The sequence below is a fragment of the Podarcis tiliguerta genome, assembly GCF_965153285.1.
Source record: "Podarcis tiliguerta genome assembly, chromosome: 14".
NCBI classification, from domain to species: domain Eukaryota; kingdom Metazoa; phylum Chordata; class Lepidosauria; order Squamata; family Lacertidae; genus Podarcis; species Podarcis tiliguerta.
In genome coordinates this window covers 47,035,687-47,060,277 of record NC_139547.1, presented here as the reverse complement: position 1 = coordinate 47,060,277, position 24,591 = coordinate 47,035,687, and the positions used below count along the sequence as shown (strand labels likewise).

At 47.1% G+C, this 24,591-nt stretch overlaps 3 protein-coding genes across 4 annotated transcripts in view; 1 reads left to right on the top strand and 2 right to left on the bottom strand.

Moving 5' to 3' along the window:
* Positions 1–24,591, bottom strand: part of LOC310664458 (uncharacterized protein) — a 541,032-nt gene that overhangs the window by 449,038 nt on the left and 67,403 nt on the right. The gene's annotated exons all lie outside the window — the stretch shown is intronic.
* Positions 1–24,591, top strand: part of SLC5A10 (solute carrier family 5 member 10) — a 118,020-nt gene that overhangs the window by 52,745 nt on the left and 40,684 nt on the right. The window contains exon 9 of the mRNA XM_083413536.1: positions 8,108–8,243. Coding sequence (XP_083269662.1) covers positions 8,108–8,243 — 136 coding nt within the window. The remainder of the gene's footprint in view (positions 1–8,107; positions 8,244–24,591) is intronic.
* FAM83G (family with sequence similarity 83 member G) overlaps positions 1–24,591 on the bottom strand; it is a 52,387-nt gene that overhangs the window by 14,288 nt on the left and 13,508 nt on the right. The window contains exons 3-5 of one of the 2 annotated variants that reach the window (XM_083413467.1): positions 22,226–22,393; positions 13,516–13,640; positions 11,415–12,936 (exon numbers count right to left, since the gene is read on the bottom strand). In XM_083413467.1, the coding sequence (XP_083269593.1) occupies positions 11,415–12,936; positions 13,516–13,640; positions 22,226–22,393 (1,815 nt within the window). The remainder of the gene's footprint in view (positions 1–11,414; positions 12,937–13,515; positions 13,641–22,225; positions 22,394–24,591) is intronic. The other variant, XM_083413468.1, reaches the window with a different exon arrangement.

The following is a 24,591-nucleotide window of genomic DNA, read 5'->3' as shown; positions in this document are numbered from 1 at the left end:
CTGGGCATATAATTTTATTAAACTCACGGCCCACCTCAATCCCTTTGTCGCTTTCCTTTTAAACCTGCCCACCCTCCAATACTATAACCTTTTCTCAGTGGGTAGTTGCTCCAGCCACTTTTATTGTTTTGGTTATCCCTTTCCGCTCCTTTCATACTTGAAGGATGTATCTGCACCAACTCTACCGCTGCCAACTCTAGGGGGCCCAGGTCCCCACACAACCCACATGCTGTGGGGCCTCCAATGTTACTTCTGGTGTTTCGCGGGGCCCCAGAAGTCATGTCTGAGGCCTTGTATGGCCTCTGACGCAACCTCTGAGGCCGCACGAGGCCTTGGAAGAAACCGGAAGTCGCATGGGAGACCTCCCAGGTGCCGCTGCGACGCACGTGATGTTACATGACATCATGACGTCACGTTACATTGTGGGTGCCATTGGGCACCCATAATCTGGGGCCAATGTCAGTGCCCCTGACCCCCATCGTTCAGCCCAGACACTGAAATTTAGCTCCGAGGGCCTTCTGGTGGCTTCTTCATTGTGAGAAATGAAGCATCAGGGAACCAGGCAGAGGGCCTTCTCGGTAGTGGCACCCGCCCTATGGAACGCCCTCCCATCAGATGTCAAGGAGATAAGTAACTATTCAATCTTTAGGAGACATCTGAAGGCAGCCTGGTATCAGGAAGCTTTTGATGTTTTGTTGTGTTCTTTTATATTCTGTTGGAAGCTGCCCAGATTGGCTGGGGCAACTCAGTCAGATGGGCAGGGTACAAGAAATTATTATCATTTCCCAGAACTAAAATGCCCCCCCCCCTTTGAAGACAGTGCAGTCAGAACAGTGTGCCTTTATTCCAAATGTGGCAGCATCATAGATTAGCAAAAGTGCATTATGAAATTAGTGGGTGGCCCTCATTTCTTTAACATTGGGACTTATCAACGACTGCAAAGATTCCCATTTCTCTCTCTCTCTCTCTCTCAGCCAACATGGCATGCAGCGAATAAAGATATTGGAGAATTCTACTGAAAACAGGAGTAGAATTTTCTATGTTCAGAATGGAAATCGATCCAATGAACACAATGGCTATTTCCTGCTGTTGCTTCCAGTCCACCAATGAAATATAATTGATTATGTTCCCCTCCCACGGTCCTCGCATTGCATCTCCTTTGCACTGAAACGAATGGGGTGGGATATCGTAATGACAAGGTAACTTATGTCATTGCATAAATTACGTAAGTGATTTCACCACAGCAGGCAGTGAGGTCAATAACATAGTTTTTTTGGCAATTCAAACTGCAGCGGTACGGAAACAACCCTGCATGAGACAAATACAGGGAGGAATGAAAAGAGATCCCTTCTTACATTCTCAGCTGTGAATCATCTGAGATATGCTTCATTGCCAGGAAAAAGGCGAAGGCAGGGCTGGCTGTTGCCTGATCTTGCACCAAGCCAAGGTGAATCATGCACTTCCGTTGAGTCACAGGAGTGCCATCAAAATTCATTCTGCATTTCCCCCGCTTATCGGATGCAAGCAAAGGAAAGCGGAAGACTTAGTTTTCCTCTTCTGTGCAATGGGAACAATAGCACAACAGCCCTGTGAATAAGGCCAGGGCGGGTTGACTTTAATAGATAATGAATAGTTAGGTTCTGCTTTGAAGATGATGAGCCTGCTGGAGCATCCCTATTTTTTTCCTTCAGCTTGCAAAAGCTGAATTTTCACCTGCGTTTGAACATTGCCTCCTTCTGCTGCTGCTCTGTGTGTGTCCTTTTTTGATGTCGGGAGTCAGCCTTCCTGGTGTTTGTGGTCACTATTCAGCACACTAAAATCTACTTTATTTTTCTTTCTATAAGACGCACCAGACCACAAGACGCACCTAGTTTTTGGAGGAGGAAAACAAGAAAAAAAATATTCTGAATCTCAGAAGCCAGAACAACAAGAGGGATCGCTGTGCAGTGAAAGCAGCAATCCCTCTTGCTGTTCTGGCTTCTGGGATAGCTGCGCAGCCTGCATTCGCTCCATAAGACGCACACACATTTCCCCTTACTTTTTAGGAGGGGAAAAGTGAGTCTTATAGAGCAAAAAATACGGTATATACTGCTTCATCACAATTGTCTTCAAGTGGGGTGGACCAAGCTCAACAAATGCAGCAAAGCTAAATCCAGTTAAAAACCCTAACTTATGACACCTGCGGCTTTCAAAACTGCAGTTGTCTGGAAGAGAGTCAGAGGAGTTTAACTTCTGGGTAAACTTGCGCAGGGCTTTAAGGCTGCCACTGAGATCTCATAGGAAGAAAAGTTCTGCCCTGTTATTCTGCAGGGTCTCCTGCGCCAGAAATGAAATTCACATGCTGATAAGAATCAGGGATTCGAAAAATAGTCTGCGAAGCTGAGAAGCCAGCTGGAATCGAGGACAGAGATGGGGATGAACCAGAGGAGAGCAGGGATCCCGTCCTCCTCAGTCTATTTTTATTGTTCCAAATAAGAGGCCCAAACTAGACTTGTCTTACCTGTGCATCTTCTCTTTGCTTGTTCCCCAGAGAAGTCCAGTGCCTGCCCAAGTTAATTGCTCTGGACTAGTGCAGGGGAGAAATTCATTCCTTTCGCATTTAATGGCAACCTACCAAATCATGTGTGAAACATAACTCTAGTTGCAATTTTCGCTTCTCCCGATTTGGTGATGCAGTTCTGCAACCAAAGAAGGCACAGGAAATTCCATGTGCATTCAGGCACACTTCCTTTGTACCCCAGTTTCTAGGCATGGGTGTGAGAAGTTTTTCTTTTGCACCGCTGCTTCCCTGCAGCAAACCTGATAGACGTTTCTTCCGATTCAGCAGAAAATGACAGGTTTTCCTGGGGCAGTATGAAAGGAAAAACCTCTTGGTCCCATGCTTAGAAATCTGGGACAAACGGAAGTGTGGAAGAGCGCTTAGTGCAGCGGTTCTCAACCTGTGGGTCCCCAGATGTTGTTGGATTACAACTCCCATCATCCCTGAGCTCTGGCCTTGCTAGCTAGGGGTGATGGGAGTTGTAGTTCAACAACATCTGGGGACCCACAGGTTGAGAAAGGGTTCCTTAGTGGAAAGGGACAGATCGCTGGTCTAACTCAGCTTTCTATGCTCCTGTGATTCCTGCTAGCAGCATCACTGGCTGCATTTCATTTCTAGGACAGGAGACTAGGAATAAAGGTAAAGGTAAAGGGATCCCTAACCATTAGGTCCAGTCGTGGCCGACTCTGGGGTTGCGGCGCTCATCTCGCTTTACTGGCTGAGAGAGCCGGCGTACATCTTCCAGGTCATGTGGCCAGCAGGACTAAGCCGCTTCTGGCGAACCAGAGCAGCACACGGAAATGCCGTTTACCTTCCCCCCGGAGCGGTACCTATTTATCTACTTGCACTTTGACGTGCTTTCAAACTGCTAGGTTGGCAGAAGCAGGGACCAAGCAACGGGAGCTCACCCCGTCGCGGGGATTCGAACCGCCGACCTTCTGATTGGCAAGTCCTAGGCTCTGTGGTTTAACCCACAGCGCCACCCGCATCCCGGAGACTAGGCTAAGCAACCTGCAAAACCACAGTGTGTTCTGTGTTCTGTACTTGGAGCTTACCACCACTTCTTCAGCCTTGTATAGGTTCGAAAAGGGCAACACAGATGATCAAGGGGATTGGTGCAATTTTCCCGTGACGACTTTTTCATTTAGGGAAAAGGCAAGTAAGCAGAGAACACGGTTTATAAATATTTTTGCATGTCACGGAGAAAGTGGGTAGGGAAAAGCTTTATTCTTTCTCTCCTAACACTGGTGGGCTCAATGATTGAGCTGAATGTTGGAAGATTCAGGACGTATAAAAGAATGACCTTCTTTGTACAGTGCATGGTTAAACTGTGGAACTCCCTCCCACAGGGTTTAAAAGAGGAATGGACAAATTCATGGGAGGTAAGGCTTGCTGATCAGGTTGGCGGTTTGAATCCCCGCGACGGGGTGTAGCTCCAATTGCTCAGTCCCTGCTCCTGCCAACCTAGCACTTTGAAAGCACGCCAGTGCAAGTAGATAAATAGGTACCACTGCGGCGGGAAAGTAAACGGCGTTTCTGTGCACTGCTCTGGTTTCGCCAGAAGCAGCTTAGTCATGCTGGCCACATGACCTGGAAGATGTACGCCGGCTCCCTTGGCCAATAAAGCGAGATGAGCGCCGCAACCCCAGAGTCAGCCATGACTGGACCTAATAGTCAGGGGTCCCTTTACCTTTACCTAAGGCTATTGATGGCTGCCAATCACAATGGCTGTGCTCTGTGCTTCTGAATCCCAGTTGCTGGAAATCACAGGAGGGGAGAGTTCTTCTTACATCTTATGTACAGATCCTTTGCACGTTGACTTGGAAGTATGGATGGAAGAATCTGACCATTTTGGCTTTTCTCATACATGTTTCTCACTCTTCTAATCCGCTCTCCACGGATCTATATCTGTGGAAGTAACACTCCACTTTGCGGAGGCAAACCTCGCACCAGACATGCAACAGTATGTCAAAGAGCATTGCGCCTGCTTCCCCTGATCTTTTGCCTTCTTGGCTAGAAAACAGGGTTTCCCCCCTGACCGTTTGTCCTCTCACAGATTTGATTACTAGACATAACGCTTGGCTGGAGCATGGCTGGGAATTTGGGAATTCAGGAGCAGGGACCGAGCAACGGGAGCTCACCCCGTCGCAGGGATTCGAACCGCCGACCTTCTGATCAGCAAGTCCTAGGCTCTGTGGCGAACCAGAGCAACACATGGAAATGCCGTTTACCTCCCCGCTGGAGTGGTACCTATTTATCTACTTGCACTTTTGACGTGCTTTCAAACTGCTAGGTTGGCAGGAGCAGGGACTGAGCAATGGGAGCTCACCCCATCGAGGGGATTTGAACCGCCGACCTTCTGATCGGCAAGCCCTAGGCTCTGTGGTTTAACCCACAGCACCACCCGTGTCCCGAACTTAGGGTAGTTTGCCTTTAAATGTCAACTGAATTGAATCCCCCCTCCATCCCTATGTGGAATGGAGTCCCACCATGCCTAGTGGAACATCCTCCCTTGTAATGGTCCAAAAGACTGCAGCCCTCAGCTCTCTGATGAACCTGAGAAGGTCGCCAGCATGCTTAGTCCTGCCCATCCACTGCGAAGTGGGAAAACATGGACAAGACAGGCTTTTGTAAGCAGCATGCTCAGACACCCACGTCACCTTCAAAGCAGGATGCATGCACTCATTGTCTATTAAAACAAACCCTCCCAGGCTTTACTCATGGGGCACTGTGCAATTTAAATCCTCCCCCCTTAATATTAATCACCAGGCAATTGCTTTTTGTATCTGAACCAGCCTTTAGCTACCCTAGGAAGAAAGTGAAGAAATATGCCGTATTCTGGACATACCTGTCCTTGTGGTTTAAAATGGGCTGAAGGCTTTGTACATATTATTATAGATTAAAGTGTGTTGAGAGAGCAACACTTTGGGGCAAATTTTAGGGAGAGGTGGGGAGAGGCCTGACCGCGAGCCTGTAATTTATCCACTGGATGGACAAGATAAATATGTAACTGCGGAGGCCGTGCATTTTCTGTCTGTAGTAACCGAGGAGAGGAGAAAATTATTTGAGAGAGGATGTTGTATCTTGCCAGGAAGATATTCCAGAATCTTCTACTTGTTTTATGCCAATCTTCACTTAGGTTTCACAGAGTTTTATTCAGGCTGGCATCATTTTGTTTTATTTCATTTTAATATTTCATAACAGAAGAATATTTTCGTTTTAACGGAGCATGTTGTGATCTGCCAAGGATGGTTGGCATTCTAAGAATGTTTATGTTGCAGTTAATCTATGTTAAGAACTAACTTCTATTGATGTCACTCCGTTCTATTGTGATATTGTATTTTTTTTTTGGTGGTGGTCTGATGACTGGACACAAATGGATGAATCAGAGCTGAACTGAACCATTCTCTAACGAGCTCCAGGTGGCAAAGGAGGATGGGGGGCAATTTAATTAAAAGTGACCCCCTTTTCCATAGGGAATTTGCTGCCATTACATGTAGTCTGGTTCACAGCAGAGGCACAATTTGATTTGGGATTTATTGCTATAGAACACAGTTCAGTACTGGGCTTCAGTGGATCATAAGCACAAAGTTTTATTTTTAGGGCAAATTAGGATATTTCTTTATTTATTTTTAGGGCAAATGAGGATATTTCTTTCTCAAGCGACAGCTTCCCTCTCCACAGCTGGTCTGCTCTTGAAGCAGATTTTGATAAGGATTTGGGGTGGAGGCGCTGTTCAAAGGAGAGAACGTTGAAAACAGCAACAACCCAACCACGGTTGCTGTTTCAAGCTCCTGGTTGCATCAGAAGCAACTCTTTGCACCCTGGCAGGATTTGGGACGCTGGATTTGAAGTTCTCCCAAGTCAGGTTCAGGAAAAAAACTTTGCGAGTTTGTCCATGCCTGACTCAAAGGAGAGATGAGCTTTAACAAACCCCAGAGTTCTTTTCTGGCTCGGATTGAAATCTGAGCCAGAGAAGGATTTCTGGTTTCTCCCCTTATCCAGCCTCTCCCCAACTTGATGTTCTCCAGAAGTTTTAGGCTACAACATCCAACTTCCAGCCAGCTGTTGGGAGAGCAGCTGCAAAGCTCAAGCCCAATAATGGATCTGGAGGTGGAAGCTGTTCTCCTCACCTAGCGCCACTGATTTTTGTCCTTGCAGCCTTTTAAATTCTCCCTGTACGCAATGAAACAGAGCAACGTCGCTCTATCACACTGAATAGTGGAATATTTTAGAGGCTGAAATTTGAATCGTTTTTCTGGATGTTGGCTTGTAAACAATGATCTGGGGGTTTCCAAGATCTCAGCCCTTTCTCAATTAATGCGAGATGAGCTTGGGAGAGCTCATCCATCTTTGTTCAGGATTGTGTGCATCCTGCAATTCTATAGAAGCGCAGCAAAAACAAACCAACCCCCCCCAAAAAAACCCTAGAATTAGTTGTCAAAAAATGCAGGATTCAGCTTCCTGAAAATACAAACTTCCATTGGGTACGTTTCAAAAAAATCAATTTGCTAGCTTTTTTTTTTATTGTACTAGAGCATAATTTAAAATGTTTCATGCCAAGCGTCATTTAGCCCTGCCTATATTGGTTTTATAAAACATACAATCAGCCCTATTGAATAAATAATGGGATGCTATGGTTAAGTCTCTCTCGCCTACAATGCCAGCCACCTTTGTGGGAAAGAATTAAGGGAATCGACCGTAGGTAGCTACTTGCATACAAGATCTGCAGCTTTGATGACAATGAATTAAGGCTGCAGTGTGCAATTGGCTAGATGTGTTGATTTTTATCAAATTACCTTTTGATTAAAGCAGGTGCCCTCTTTGATTTGGTAGTAGATTTTTTAATGGAAGAATTAACAGTAACTGCAGTTGATGGGCACCATCTTAAAATGTATAGAACCTAGCCTGCTGTTGAAAGGGGAAATCAGCCTGTGTTGCTTTGGGCGCCACTGGCAAGTGGCCCTGAGAAGGCTGCAGAGAAGGGAATGTGGCCCTTATGCTGGAAAGGATTCCCAATCCGTGAGGTACCGTATTTTTCACTCTATAGGACGCACTTTTCCCCCTCCAAAAATTAAGGGGAAATGTGTGTGCGTCCTATGGAGCAAATGCAGGCTCCTTGGCTTCAGTGATAGCAATGCGAAGCCTCCGAAGCGCAGAGGGAGCGCTCACTCCGGAGGCTACGCATTGCTTTCGCTGAAGCCTGGAGAGCGAGAGGGGTCGGTGCGCACTGATCCCTCTTGCTCTCCAGGCTTCAGGGATAGCCGCCTGAAGCCTTTGGAGCGCAGCGCGAGGCTTCGGGTTCTTTTTGCTGAAGCCAGGAGAGCAAGACTCTCCTGGCTTCAGCAGAGAGGGAGAGCTGCGCAGCGCCCCTTCAGCAAAGCGGGAGGAGAAATGGAAGGGGCTCCGTTTCTCCTGCCGCTTCGCTGAAGGGGCGCTGAGCAGAGATGGGGAGATTTCTTTTTCTTCTTGTTCTCCCCCTCTCAAACAAGGTGCGTCCCATGGTCGGGTGCGTCCTATAGAGCGAAAAATACGGTACATCCTTTTCTCTCTCTCTCTTTCTCCCAGGTCATTGTCCAGAGGTCTCTCTCAGCAAAGAACCTCAATCATGCCAAGGCCGGGTCCATCCTAGCCAGCTATTTAAAAATGCTCCCCATGGTTGTCATCATCATGCCTGGAATGATAAGCCGGATCCTGTATCCAGGTAAGCTGCAATAACCCTGAAGAAGGAAACTCAGGGACCCAATCCTTACAGTTTTCTAATACTCCTGAGGCACCACGGAAGGAGGAGCTGTCACGGAGACAACAGGCCTCTTCTTCTCTTGCCTCTGCCCATGAATTGTTACTCTGAAGTAGACTTTTCCTGGACTTGGAGGTTCCATTGAGCCACCATGACTAGTAGCCATGGATAAATCCACCCTCCGTCAGCTTGCCCAGTCTCCTTTTTAAAAGCAGGTGTGGGGAAGTATATTTGTTAGAAGTTCAACAGCAACAAGTTTTATTTTACTTTTTTAAAATATGTAAAGGGATGGGGGCATGTGCTGTCCTTGTGTTCTTCCTCTTAAGTAATAGGGAGGGTTCAGTGGAACAGAAGCATGAGGTGATAACCTCGTGTATGATGATGGCAGCATGAATATTATATTGTAAAGAAATGGAAGCAATGAAGAAAGCAGACAATGAAAGAGAATTGATTTCATAGTAGCGTTGACAGATCAGGAGCACCCCAGACTCTAGAATTTCAGACCTCAAACCTGACACATAGGGGGTGGGTGCTGGTGATGTCATGGGGCACATCCTGGTTATCCTTCCTCTGCACCCTCCCACCACTGAGCCCTGGAGACGGAAGTTAATTGGGAGAGGAGAGGACTCCCTGAAGGTTCCATACAACAATTTCCAGCCAGGTCTTTTCAGGCTGAAGAAGCTTGCATGCTGCACACATTGTCGTCTTAATCATTTTTCAGTATTAGAGGGACCCTTGCTCGCCTGGAGATTCAGGCCCTTCCCTTGCCACCTGGAGGGGGCCAGGCAAACCTTGGGGGCTTTCGGCCAGTCCTAGAGAACTGGAAACCCTGCTTGGTAGGGCTTGCAATCAAGAGGCGATTTTGAAAGGGCCTCTGAGCTCTCAGTGGCTACGGGCAGCTCATCAGAGCAGCCCGAAACACCTGGCCTGTTTAAGCATCTTGCAAGCGTAACAGAAACCAGCCTGACCCAGTCAATAATAGCATGCCAGGTCAGGGGACGCGGCTGCGTCAAGACTTCAAAGGCCTTGGCACGCCCAGCCTTGCAAAAGTCGACCAGCCCCTGGGAGAGGGAAGGCGAGTTGAAAGTATCATCAGCATCTTAAGTGGCCAAGCGCAGGCAGATAATGTGTTGTGCTTGGCTGAGATAAGTTTTCTTTCATCCAGAGAACTATGTTCTTACATCACCCACGGCTTGCAAGCCTCCTAAGCAGCTACTCAGAAGTAAGGGTGCAACCTATATAAGGATGGCTAGATCTGGCAATTTAGGCGCTCGTTTCCCCAGTCTTAAAATCAGTTCCCACATATTTCCGCAACAGTCCGCAATTACTATTTCGTTAAGGGGAAAAAAATTAGAATCCTCATGAAAACCAATCAGCATTTTAGTGCGAGTTTTTCTTAATAAACACATTTTTGTATGCAGTTTTGAACAATATGGACTTATTTTTTTACAAGCATCTTTCTCGTTAAGCTACGCCAAATGTAAAAGACCCCATAGCGATATCCCCCCCAAAATGTGTATTATTCTAACAGGAAGAACAATGAAAATAGAAATAATGAAGTTTTATATTTCCATTTATGCACATACGTAGGCGAGGATGCAACTGGAAATGTACAACTCGGCAAAAATATGTAACTTGCCATGAGCCTATTTATTTCTTGCCGGCTGGGCAAAACCTGAAATTTAGCCAAATATAATTTATTGAGAGGCCCCTTGTTATCTGAGGCTCTAAGGTGCAGCTTACTTGGCCTGTTTGCAAATCCCACAAAGCCAGCCATTGCAATGTTGACGAACAGATGCCGCCCTCCCTGTTTTATAGCATGTTTGTGACGCTCCTCTCGTGTGAGAATGCGCCCAGGCATCTATGCTTTTGATGACCGCATTTGGAACAAGGAGAGACAGCGACGCAGCTTAAGCAGGGTGTGTTTTCGTGGGCAGGCCGGGCCATGCCTCACTCCGCTTTGCATAGGTGGCAAAATCCACACACACTGCTCTCGCTTAGGTGCCAAAGAGGCTGCCGCGATTTGGGACGGCAGAGGCCCGCAATCCCGCAGGCCTGGGGCTGTTCCTCCGATTTCCTAACGTGGATCAGCTTCCCCTCAAAATGCAGCGGTTTGGGAGGAGCGGAGGCCGTGTTAAAGTGTCAGAGTCTGGCAGACGTATCGCCTCTGGCGATATGAAATTAAACGATTACGTGTGGGGCCTGCAACAAAATGTTGCAGCGGTGAGTCCTCCTTCTTAAAGTGCTCCATCCCATTTTCTCTTCTGTTCTGTCTCGTTCCAGCTCTACCCAGCAACAGCCACTGAAAGTGGGCGCTCAGTCCTTTGGTGGGCACTCTCCCCTCACCCCCAAAGACTTGTTTTTCTAAGTATTTATTTGTCAGGGTGCTGATACCTCTCTCTTGTGAGTGTGTTGTTTCATTACGCCTGCATAAGAACCAGTGTTTGGAGAACAGAGATCGCTCTCCCTTGCACCCAGTGCTAGGCCCCAAGTGCTCTATCCGTTCGAAGCAATATCCTTTCACTTTAAACAATTGTGGTTTCCTTTGAAGAATCGTGGGACGTGTCGTTTAAAGATGCTGAGAGTTTTTAGGGCACCTCTTGTATTCCTCCCCAGCAGAACTACCAGAGGGGTTAACAGGCCAAGGCTTCTCCTTAGAGAAATCTGGGAATTGTAGCTCTGCGAGGAAGGAAACAGGAGTTTCCGAACAAGTTGCAGCACTCTTTAAAAAACACACCTGCAGCTCCCAGAATTCTTTGGGGGAAGCCACAACTGTTTAAAGTTTTAAATGTATTGTGTGAATGTGACCATAGTTCTCTGAGTTGTCTACCATTTTGGAATGCACAACCAAACCAGCTTTTTGGCCCAGATCTTTTGATGACTGTCTTCCCACCTCCAGAACCCGGTGCCTTCCTCCCATCTGCCCCACCCAGTGAAAAATACAGATTATCAGGCGACAGTCGCAGTCATTAGCACAGCAATCATGCGTTGGGATCAAAGCTATATTATTACAGGTTTGATCCTATATAGGTTTGACCTATATTAGCTCTCAGCTGTGCTTCGTGTGCCGTCTCTTGTTACGTTACAGAACTTTACAACAAGCTAAGTGTAAAAGGGTACAACAGATAATCCTACCTGTGGAGCATTGCTCAGACAGGTATTGTAGCCGTCGGGCAAAGCATGCGGATTACGGTCCCTTCCCAAAACACACCTAATCTCCTCCACGCTGTCGCTTCTTCTCCTCATTTGGCTGGCCACCCCCAGGCTTAGCATCGGCTGGGGGCTCCCCAGAGGACTGGGGAAGGTGCCCCGACTTATGTAGGGCTCACTCAGCTTCCTCTGAAAGTCTGGGTGGTGCTGAGGGCTGTGGCCGCCTCCGTTGGGGAGGAAGTCGGAATTGGTCCTCCGCAGAGGCCCGCAGGGCCGCCTCCCCTTGCAGTATTCATCGGAGACGGAGGACGCATCGGAGTGGAGGTGGCTGTGGTTGGTGGCGGAGCTGCCGGACAGGCTCTCGTGGTCGCTTAACGTCACATAGTCCTCCTCTTCCTCTTCCTCCTCGGCCTCGCCCCCTTGAACCCCGTTCACGGGGAAGGGGGCTACTTCCTCATAGACGGACGCCTGCCGACTGAGTTTGCAGCTGCTCCTTGCATCGGGACCCTGTTCGGGACTCTCATTCTGTGTTGCGTTTGTGGCCCCGGTCCCCGGATGCTGCGTTTGGGTGTCCTCTGCCGAAGCAGCTCCGTCCTCGGCACATACAGCTTTGGCGGAGATCAAGTCCGTCACGTGGACTGTCCGTGGTTTGGGGACTGGGGGCGCAGCGCCCTTGCTGTCCCCTTGGCCTTGAGTTTGTGCGTCCAGTGGCTGCTTCAAGTGCTGACTGTTGCCCAGAGTGGCGAATGTCTCTCCATTCCTCGAGTTTCCTGGAGTCTTTTCTGTGGGGCTGGCTGTGGGGTTCGGACGGGCCTCCTGGGTTTGGGCCAGGGCAGTGGCAGCATCGAGCTGCTGGCAAGGCATCGTGGCAGGCTGGTTGTCGTGGCCTCTTTTAGCCTCTTGGGATTTTTGCCTGAGCATCTTCTTGTGCTGGGCATTGGCTTTTGAGACGTCGCACACCTTGATGCGGTTCATCTGCGACAGCTGGATGTTCTTGATTTTGGGGTCGATAATGTTGATGTAGCCCAAGATCTCGCTCCCGGGTTCTGGGTCAGGTTCCACCCAAGTTGGCAGGTATTCAAACATGTTGGCTTTCTCCAGGTTGAGCAGTCCTGGGTGAATAGGCGGCGCCGTCTCGACGACGTCGCTGGGCCTCTCGGATACCCGAGCCTCCGGGATGGCTTTCTTCTTCGCTTCGGCCTTCTGCTGTTCGGCGACGTTCTTGTCGCTGCTGGCCTTGCTGTTGTTAATCTGCTCAGCGCTCTTTGCCTTGACTAGGGCGTACTTGGGGTTGAACATTTTCTTCACCACGGCTGGGTTCACAGGGGCCAGAGTGGGCAGTACGAGAGGCTCTGGTTCCGGCTCCTCTTCCATGGGGATAGATTTTAGACTGACCCCCCGAGACATGAGGTACAGCTCCTGGAACTGCTTGTCAAATGCCTCGACCACCTGTCCTGTGAGGACCGAGATGATGTTCCTGTCGGTTCTCGCAGCGGACCAGGTGAAGCTGGGTAGGAACAGATCAGGGAGTTATTAATGACTTGCTGCCTGCCCCTTCCTGTATTTAGATGAAAACAAAAGATCTGCTAAAATCTGCCTCCCAAAGGCCTAAAAGGTAAAGGGATGTGCAACAAAATGTGGCAAAGGGTTGCCACGTCCTAACAAAGTATGTGGCGCCTGTGACTTGTCTGTTCCTCAGGTCGAAGCAGTTGAGTGAGCCTATTTGGGGTAAGGCGACCCCCCCCCCAAGTAAACTGGTCCCAAGCTCTGTCTCCACCCCCATGAACCGCTTCTGCTTATTGAAAGGCCTGCCGGAATGGAAGAGGCTGTGTGAATTTTTGCATTCGTGTCCGCTGTAGAGTTGGAAGGGACAGTGCGGGTCATCTAGTCCAACCCCCTGCAATGCAGGAATTTTTTTTGCCCAAGGCAGGGTTCTGGAACCCATGACCCTGCGATTAAGAGTCTCACACTCTGCCAACTGAGCTGTCTGGTTTCAAGCGGCACTGAATTCCTTATCAAAAACTGCGAGCAGAGCAGCAGATTCTCGGCTGGTCTCTAAAGGGCAGTGTCTCGGAAGTCCACGTACCTGTAGGAACCACTCATGGCTTTGTCTCCATCCACGAACATGAACTTCTGTGCCAAAGCGCCCTTAAACTTAGTGGCCGAGCGGGTGAAAAACTCCGTGCCTCCGGTTGTGCGGACTCTGAGATTCTGTAAATGCAGAGGAGCGAGGGAATGAATGAACGAACATCTTGGGGAAGCTACAGCCCCCAGGTTTCTGTGAGGGAAGCCTTGTGCTTTAAATGTATACTGGATGAGCTTTATAATATATGTCCATTCTCCCCTTGTCCACCCACTCCTCCATTTCCCCCTCCCTCTGTCGTTTCCTTGTGCATATTTTTTATTTTTAATAAGCACATTTATTTTATATCAAAGCAGAAGAAGAAGAAGAAGAGTTTGGATTTGATATCCCGCCTTTCACTCCCTTTAAGGAGTCTCAAAGCAGCCAACATTCTCCTTTCCCTTCCTCCCCCACAACAAACACTCTGTGAGGTGAGTGGGGCTGAGAGACTTCAAAGAAGTGTGACTGGCCCAAGGTCACCCAGCAGCTGCTTGTGGAGGAGCGGAGACGCGAACCCGGTTCCCCAGACTTACGAGACTACCGCTCTTAACCACTACACCACACTGGCTCCAAGCAACTCCAAGCAATACATTTCCTGCAAAATCAAGAGTGTTTATTTTTGATTGCAAGCCCCTTGGGGCAGAGGGGGTCTTTTCAAAGCATCATGAACAAAAGATGGCACTAAATGCATAGATGAAATAGAACGACACTGATACAATGCAACACAACAACTGGGGAATCAAAATAAAGGTTAAGGAACAAGCCAGCCGAGGTAATCATTGTCACAACATGTGACATGCCAAAGGCTATAGATAGAATCTCCGGGAGAGTCGGAGAAAACAGACCTCTGGATTTTCCTGCCTTTCCTGTCTTAAGTGTTTCCCAGTTGGATTTCTTAACTCCTAAAACAGCCACTTTCAATTTTGTAAGTCCCAGATTTGAGGAGAGTGATGGATTTATGGATTGTAAAAATACGCCACCGGGCCAACTAAGAACATGACATTTTACACCTCTTGACAGCTTGGCAAACATTGGCTTGAGGGGGAGCTGCAAAGTTGTGAATGGAAAGTGTGGGGCTTGGCTTGGTTATTTCCTCATCGGCCTTGTTCCAAAAGTGTTTTCATTCTTCTGACTCAGGCTGATACTGTAGTCTCTTTTGCTGAACTTGAACGGGACCTGACATCTTTCCGCAGGGCCTATAAGACAGAGCTGTTCCACCAGGCCTTTGGTCAGGGCGCAGCCTGACCCCCTCCTCTGGCAATCTGCACAAAATCTTGCTTAATGGTTGCCATCAATTTGATTTTAATTAATTTTTATAATGAAAGGTTTTTAGAATGTTGGATTATTTTGATTGTTGTTAGCCGCCCTGAGCCCAGCTTTGGCCGGGGAGGGCGGGGTATAAATAAAATTTATTATTATTATTATTATTGACTTTTTGATCAGAAGCCGGCAAGTGGTAGAAACTGTATGGCTGTTCTCCTCCCAGTACAGGGGTACCTCGGGTTACATACGCTTCAGGTTACAGACTCCGCTAACCCAGAAATAGTGCTTCAGGTTAAGAACTTTGCTTCAGGATGAGAACAGAAATCGCACTGCAGCAGCAGGAGGCCCCATTAGCTAAAGTGGTGCTTCAGGTTAAGAACAGTTTCAGGTTAAGTACGGACCTCCGGAACAAATTAAGTACTTAACCCGAGGTACCACTGTAATATGGTATTGGTAGCAGTCCTAGCAATTGACAGCATCGCATTGGCTGTTGCAGATATGTGTGTCAAGACAGCAGGAGGTTTCAAAATGCAACCAGATCATCCAGAAAGAAAAATGTGACTAAGGCCGTAACCTTATGCACACTTACCTAGGAGCAAGCACCACTGAAAACGATGCTGCTTGCTCTTGAGTAAACATGCACAGGATTATGTTTTTAATGAGGAAGCCGATAGCTCTGGTGGATGATGATTAATAGTGATTTAGATCTGAGTTATAGCGCTTTGAGCAATGCCTCTACTTTTGAACGGGAAGCATGACATCCAATCAGGCTACTTGCTGGCAATAATAACATGTACCTCCTCTGAAACAATTACCTGACTCTGCGTTGCAAAACCACGCATTTGCCTTCATGAATAGTTGCTCCAAACATGCAGTGTCAGCATGTGAGAAAGCAGAAATCTCTACTGAGCTTAAAGGGACAGGTTTCGGACAGCCCTGGTCTTTCTTCTCCAGTTGTTCCACAAGTTCTGCTGTCAGGGCTGGAGTCAGAAACAGGTCAGCATGTTGTTGGTGAAGTTAACTCTTTAGTCAAGGAAACAACATACAACTCAGCAACGCTTCCAAGTTGGTGTTGTTCCTATGGAGCAGTTGCTGGGACTGAAGATCTTCCCACCTTTCGCCTGGATGTTTCCCAAGCAATCTCAAACTGCGCCTCTGCCCCTCTGGCCTCTGTTATCCGCTCCTGATTATTCTGCACGTTCTTGGAGACCAGTGAGGAGGGGAACTTGTCGCAGCAGGAGAGGGAGACTCCCTGGAGTCTTCAGGAGCCTCTTGACCCTCCTCCTCTGCTTCAGCCTCAGAGTCTGAACTGCTCTCTGTCACTGGCTCTTCCTGCTCACTAAACCCTGTTGCCCCTACAGCATCCAGCACCTCCTCCTAATCTCCCTCTGACCTCTCCTTGGTGTCCCACCACCAATCCCATGGCTCTGAGCCGTCTTCCCCCGGGGTTGCCCTTGGGGGTTTCCCAGCTGTTGCCTCCCACCCCACCCCCCTCGTCCTGCCATTCCTTGACACCTCCATCCTACTCATTGTCCCCAAAGCAGTTTTAAGGCAGACAGTCTCCTGACTAATAGGTTAGGCTTGTTTTTGGTTTTGGCTGTGTTTTTGTCTTCCACAAAACAAAGCAAGGAGGGCTCCTCTTTGTTCTGACATTCCCTGGTTTCTGCCGCAGCCAGATGCCATTTGGCCGACACATCTCTACTTGGAAGAAGAGTTGTCTGACCCCAAAGTGAGGGCCGGCCAGCATGCGTCATCCGTTTTCTCTGTCTGGGCCTTCCTTTTTCAGAAAAGCACAAAAGGGGAAAAGGCGTTCTTTGGGCAACACCCATCTAAAGAAAAGAAGAAGGGAGAAGAACTGCCGAACGCTCTTGCAGCAGCCAAAAATGCCCAGCTTCCTCCTCTCAGGGATGGCATCATCGTTAAGGAAGCCCTGTTTGTTTAAGCACCCAATAGGAAGAACAACAGAAGCAAACACCCGCAGATGAATGAGTGACCCGGGAACAACACAATCTCCGCTTCTGCAAAGGGCTGACTCACTTGGCAAACACTCTCTCGTTTGATAGGGTTTCTCATTTGATAGGGTTTCCTGAGGTGCTGTGTGTTGACCCATTGCAATAGCTAGTTGAAGCTTGCCTACTGCAGAAATCAATGTCAGGGTGGCTTAGGGATAGCACTGCTTCCACCTTGCTTTAACGGGCAAAGGTTTGCGGAACTAAGAATGAAAGCACGCGATATGTAAGAAGGCTGCTGGCTCAGACCAAAGGCCTATGCAGTCCACCTTCTGCTTTCCAACCGATGTCATAATAATAATAATAATAATAATAATAATAATAATAATATATTATTTATACCTCGCCCATCTGGCTGGGCTTCCCCAGCCACTCTGGGCAGCTTCCAACAAAATATTAAAATACAGTAATGCTTCAAACATTAAAAGCTTCCCCAAAGAGGGCTGCCTTCAGATGTCTTTTAAAAGTCTGGTAGTTGTTCTTCTCTTTGACATCTGGTGGGAGGGCGTTCCATAGGGCGGGTGCCACTACTGAGAAGGCCCTCTGCCTGGTTGCCTGTAACTTGGCTTCTCGCAGGGAGGGAACTGCCAGAAGGCCCTCGGAGCTGGACCTCAGCATCCGGGCAGAACGATGGGGGTGAAGACGCTCCTTCAGGTATTCTGGACCGAGGCCGTTTGATCCCATGTTTGATCCCTGGCATCTCTGGGTAGGATGGGGATAAAGACACCCCCCCCCCCGATATATGGTGAAGCTGAAAGTTGGAAGTTTCAGAACAGAAGAAAGCATTTCTCACACAACACGTAGTTGAACTGTAGAACTTGCTCTCGCAAGAGGCAGTAGCTGCCACCAACTTGAAAAGAGGATAAGGCAAATTCATGGAAGATAACACTATCAATGGCTACTATGTTCCACCTCCAGTAATGCTTCTGATACCCATTGCTGGAAACTTCAGGAGGCGAAAGTGCTCATGAGCTTGAATCCTGCTTGCTGGTTTCCCATAGGCTCTCTAAACCTCTGGAAACCCTTGGAAAAAACCCTTTAAAAACGTCCACCAACTCCATCACAATTACTCCCTCCAAACCTCCTTTCTCAAAGTCCAAGTTTCCAAAGGCTTCGAAGGTCAGTGCAAAGGCTCATGGGATTGCTAGCTGCTATTTTCGCTCCATTTTCATACTCTTTTGGGGCTGCTTTTGCCCCTTTCTGTGCCACTTCCAGGTTCGCAAAGATACGTGTGTAAACGGGGAGTTTCTTGTATTCATTTACCTAGCTGTATTCATCAGAAATGGTGATGCGGGTGGCACTGTGGCTTAAACCACAGAGCCTAGGACTTGCCAATCAGAAGGTCGGCGGTTCGAATCCCTGCAACGGGGTAAGCTCCCGTTGCTCAGTCCCTGCTCCTGCCAACCTAGCAGTTCGAAAGCATGTCAAAGTGGAAGTAGATAAATAGGTACCACTCTGGCGGGAAGGTAAACGGCGTTTCCATGCACTGCTCTGGTTCGCCAGAAGCAGCTTAGTCATGCTGGCCACATGACCCAGAAGCTGTACACCGGCTCCCTCAGCCAATAAAGCGAGATGAGCGCTGCAACCCCAGAGTCGGCCACGACTGGACCTAACGGTCAGGGGTCCCTTTACCTTTATTTTTTTTTTTAAAAAGATATTTATTAAAGTTTTCAATGTATTACAAAAATTAGAAAAAAATAATAAAAAAGAGTAAAAAGAAGAAGAAAATACAAAATAAAAACAGTTAAAAACAAATCAGTCTTTCCATTTCATATTTTTCATTTACTTGTTTCCCCGACCTCCCCACACCTCCCCTTCTTGCATTCCAGTTCAATTGGTTAATTCAGCAAATCCTTTCCCTCTTTAATTTTATCTTAATCTTTTGTCTTCACATATTATAACTTTAAATTATCACCTGTTAGCAATCCATCTTTACATATTCCTTATCATTGCTGCTAAAAAAATCCCACTTAACTTCAATCCAGCATCATTCTAACATTCATTAATTTTACAATGTTTCTGTAAGTATTCTTTAAATTTCTTCCAGTCTTCTTCCACTGACTCTTCTCCCTGGTCTCGGATTCTGCCGGTCATTTCCACCAATTCCATATAGTCCATCGCCTTCATCTGCCATTCTTCCAGAGTGGGTAGTTCTTGTGTCTTCCAGGGGTCCCTTTACCTTTACCTTTATTCATCAGAAATAATTTCCTTGGAAAGGTGTGACTTTGACAGCCATTCATATCTCCAGCCCTCCTTTTAAGCTGCCTTTGAGTTTGTCGGTTGCTGAGCTTGTTCTCCCCACTGCAATCGCTTCCTCAGAACTGGCTGCATCCTCAAGTAATTCCTGGGAGAGGTGTGCCGTTTCCTGAGCAGCGCAATAGATATGGATTGCAGAATAAAACAGCTGAACGGGGAATATGCCAAGTATGCCTCCTTTTTCCTTGAAGCAGCCAAGTCTAGGCCAGAGGCTGTGGTATTTATGAGACCCACGGGTTAAAGTACGATTGCAGGCTTGAAAACGAAACCACAAACTCTTGACTTTGGCACAGGTGACGTTTGACATCCAAAAGGGCAAAATGTGTGGCTCTGATTCGTCAGCTGAGTCCCTGAGTTTCCCTGTGGTTGCTCTTTAACAGCCTTCCCCCCACCACACATGGTCTTTTCAGCTGCGATGGAGAACACCAAGAGGGTTCTTCCTCTGTTTTCAGTACCCTTATGCACCATGATCATGGCTACGCCAGCATAAGATTTCTGGCATTGTAGATTGAGTCAGCATTGTGGTTGAGAATGTGAGCGCAGAGCCAGGAAGTCTCTGACTTTATTAATATTATTATTTCAATTTATATACCACCCTTTATCAAAAGATCCCGGGTCAGTACACAACATTAAAAACACATTACAGAACTTCAGTGACAAAAACATAATAAAAAAGCATACGGACAGACAGCCTAAAAGTAAAACTTTCATAATAATAACAACAGTCCTCTTCTCCACACTTTTAAAGGCACGGGTTATTTAAAAGCCATAGGCCTGGGTAAAGAGGAATGTTTTTTGCCTGGTGCTGAAATACATGTAACGAGCCTCTCTGGGGAGAGTATTCCACAACTGGGGAGCCACCACAGAAAAGGCCATACTCTTCATCACGTTGCAAGGGACCTCAGAGGCCATGTAGTCCAACCCTCTCATCCAGGATTGCAGGATCTTTCAAGGGCACAATCCCTTATAGTTGGGCATTCAGTCTCCGCTTAAACACTTCCAGTGAAAGTGAGCCTGCCACCTCACATTGTTAGAAATTTGCTCCTAAATCTGCTTCTCTACTGTTTCCACACATGTGGTTCTAGATCTTTCCTCTGGAACAACAGAGAACGAGCCCACTCCATCTTCTGAGAGACACACCTTCAGATGTTTGAAGGATGGTTCAAATCTCACTGTGTAGCCATTCTCTCTTAGCCTCAGTTTCCCCCCTCTGCAAAATGGGGATAATAATTTTCAGACACTCTCGGCTAAGCAAATTGGAATTATGTGCCAAGGACTGTTGTATTCCCCGAATGTTGTATTTTTTTTAAAAAAATGCATATATTCTCTTCACATAATTTATTCTGCCATCTTGACTGTTTTCTACAAATTATGCTGGCTTTGCTGCTCACAAGAAAGGGCAAATAGCTGCACAGGTCTGAAGTGTTTGTACTGACTCCTGGGAATTTATTTTACCTACCTCTCTGGCATCTGAGATCTTATTCTTTCAAGTGTATCTTTACATTAATCAGTCCTAGAAACTTTGTGTTGTTGTTGTTTTTCAAAAATAATTCTCAGGAAGTTGAATTTGATACCAAATTTTTCAGGTTTCCCTGGCCTGTGTGACATATACACAAACCATCAGCCCACTTTCCGGGGTTGTTGAAAGGATTGTTGAGAGAGTGTGATGTGAAACTCATCAAAGTCTTTACTAACAATAAATACATATTGGGTGGTACCTTCTCATATTGGGAGAAGGCTGGTCCTTCTCCGACTTAGACCCGTTGCAATTGATGGGTGTGACTAGGGATGCGGGTGGCGCTGTGGTCTAAACCACTGAGCCTCTTGGGCTTGCCAATCAGAAGGTTGGCGGTTCAAATCCCCACGATGGGGTGAGCTCCTGTTGCTCTGTCCCAGCTCCTGCCTACCTAGCAGGTCGACAGCACGCCAGTGCAAGTAGATAAGTAGGTACCACTGCGGCGGGAAGGTAAACAGCATTTCCGTGCACTCTGGCTTCCGTCACGGTTTCCCGTTGCGCCAGATGTGGTTTAGTCCTGCTGGCCACATGACCTGGAAAGCTGTCTGTGGACAAGCGCCGGCTCCCTCAGCCTGAAAGCGAGATGAACGCGGCAACTCCATAGTCACCTTTGACTGGACTTAACCATCCAGGGTTTCTTACTCTGGGTAGAACTGTTGAATTTGGTTGGATACAGTCCATTCGTAAAATCATAGAGCTGGGACCACGGGGGTCATCTACTCCAACCCCCTGCAAATGGAGGAATCTTTTGCCCAGCGCAGGACTCAAACCCACAGCCCTGAGATTAAGAGTCGCATGCTCTTACTGACAGAGTTGCTGGCAGAACTGGTGCCATGGTGACTGCATGCAAACCCAGGACCTTCCTACCTGGATATATAAATGGATGGTGACACTGTATTCTGCTCTGGTCAGGCCTCACCTGGAGTACTGTGTCCAGTTCTGGGCACCACAGTTCAAGAAGGACACTGACAAACTGGAACGTGTCCAGAGGAGGGCAACCAAAATGGTCAAAGGCCTGGAAACGATGCCTTATGAGGAACGGCTAAGGGAGCTGGGCATGTTTAGCCTGGAGAAGAGGAGGTTAAGGGGTGATATGATAGCCATGTTCAAATATATAAAAGGATGTCACATAGAGGAGGGAGAAAGGTTGTTTTCTGCTGCTCCAGAGAAGCGGACACGGAGCAATGGATCCAAACTACAAGAAAGAAGATTCCACCTAAACATTAGGAAGAACTTCCTGACAGTAAGAGCTGTTTGACAGTGGAATTTGCTGCCAAGGCGTGTGGTGGAGTCTTCTTCTTTGGATGTCTTTAAGCAGAGGCTTGACAACCATATGTCAGGAATGCTCTGATGGTGTTTCCTGCTTGGCAGGGGGTTGCACTCGATGGCCCTTGTGGTCTCTTCCAACTCTATGATTCTATGATTCTATGAGTTCTTCCATCTTCTTTAAAGCAAAGGGCATGGAATTTGGGAAAGTTGCAATTTCAGTAATGAGAAGCTAGTAATTGGAGAAGCTACTGATTACACCTTTGGCTCAAAGAGATTGCTTTGTGTTTAAGGCGCTGCCAGAGGTCCTTTTTTTCTACAGAAATCTAACAGGACGACTCTTAGGGATCAGGGCTAGCCTTACCTTGAGGTGCCCGGCGTGCATCTGGGCTCGTTCGCACATCTGGAGGAAATATTTCAAGTTGGTCTCGTCCAAGATGATGTAGATGCCCACTTTCCGCTTGAAACCCGCGTCCAGGAGATCTTTGAAGATGTCTACATCCGTGAACATGTCCATGACCACAGCGACAACCTGTGGAGAGAGCCAGAGCACTTGATCACACACTTTCAAGACTATCTTTGCATTCATGAGGGCTAGAAACTTGATGGCGTTAGGAAGCAAACTTCCACTGGCAGGCTAGGGTGAGCTTAGAATAATATGTGAATTGCGTTGGGGATTTAGCTTGGTAACAAAGGCCTTCTGTGCCTCAGTTTGCTCTCTGTTGGAGTGGCCCTTCCTTCTTGGTAGAAAGCAGATTGTACCCCCCCCCCATCCACTTTGTTTTGCATATTCCTTCTTTGGCTTAAAAAAGTAATCAATTAATCATCCTGGTTATATTGCATTCAGAGCCTTTCATTCCAGCATATCAGTAGGGTTCCTTGTGTAAATCATTCATTAATTTAGCATTGCTTCCATATATATATATATATATATATATATATATATATATATATAATTTTCTGTTTTACAATTTAGAATATTCATTTAGACAACCTTAAAATATCAATGACTAACCTTCTCTTTCCATGGTTCATTTTGCAAAGCATAAATCCCTGCATATTTTATATAAACTAAACCATTCAGTATTCCATTATTACGTCCATCAAAATTTATTTACACTATTGAATTTATCTTAATGCTGCTAACGTTTTCACATTTTCAATAAACACTTTCCAATCTTCTTTAAACAAATGTTCTTCTTCTGCTCTTATTTTATAAGTTAGTTCTGCAAGCTGTGCATATTCCAAAAGTTTAAGTTGTCATTCTTCTTTGGTTGGGACCTCACTCGTTTTCCATTTTGGGGCTAACAAAACAGTGGTGTATGTAAATAACCTTTTTTGACAGCTGGGAATTTCCATCTGAATTATCCCCAGCAAAAAAGACTTTGGGTTCTTTTTTTTTGGAAAGGTCCTTTTAAACATTTTTTTCAATTCATTGTAATTATTTCCCAATACTCTTTTACCCTTTTACAGGTCCACCACACATGAAAGAACATACCCTTAACCTCATTGCATCTCCTTACTTCCTCTCATTGTTTCCTCTCTATGGGTGGTAAGAATGCTCTCACCTGACCCATTTCACAGATTGGGAAACTGAGGCACACATGGCTAAGTGGCATGTGTATGCCATCAACTCAGTCCACTAAATGCAGATCTATCGATCAGGCAGTGCCTCTTGTCCTGACCCACTTAAGCCTTCCCTCTGTGCAGCCGGCCAATTTGCTAGCTGCCTGACGTCACAGCCCTCTCATCATCTTCCTTATCACCGAATAATGATCTGTAGCTGTTTCCTTTATAAAGCTTATTGCAATTGTACAAAGCACTTTGTAATTATTATTAATCTATAGCCTTTCTAAGGGACGTGGGTGGCGCTGTGGGTTAAACCACGGAGCCTAGAACTTGCCGATCAGAAGGTTCGAATCCCCGCGACAGGGTGAGCTCCCGTTGCTCGGTCCCTGCTCCTGCCAACCTAGCAGTTCGAAAGCACGTCAAAGTGCAAGTAGATAAATAGGTACCACTCCGGCGGGAAGGTAAACAGCGTTTCTGTGCGCTGCTCTGGTTCTCCAGAAGCGGCTTAGTCATGCTGGCCACATGACCCGGAAGCTGTACGCCGGCTCCCTTGGGTAGTAGAGCGAGAAGAGCACCGCAACCCCAGAGTCAGCCACGACTGGACCTAATGGTCAGGGGTATCATTACCTTTATAGCCTTTCTACTGCCCATTGCAAACGTGTGACGCACTTCGTGCACAGTTCATTGACTTCCTTATTCTATTTACATTGCACCTATCCTCCAAGCAGCTTGAGGTGCCACACATGGCTTCTCCCCAGCCCCATTTTATCCGCACAACAGCCCTGTGAGGTTGGTTCAGCTGGGAAGCAGTGACTGGCCCCAGGTCACAGAGGCTCCCTGTTGTTCTAAACAAAAGCTGCCCTTCTTCCCTTATGGAGTATCCAACAGCCCGTAGAGAGTCCTTACGTGGGTTCCCTATTGGTAGGAGAAAATAACAGAGGCCAACCAGAGAATATTGAGAAGCAAAGCAGCTAGTAAGCCTGATCTGTTGCAATAAGGTCCTCACTCACCACAAGCAGGAGAGAGGAGGAACCCAGAACAATGGTGTGCAAGCCCTTATATAGACTTTTGATATTTCCACCCTGTAGATCAAGCCCCCCCCCCCCAATATCATACCTACATCACAGAAGGGCTGAAATCTGAGTGCTTTGTTTACCTCCT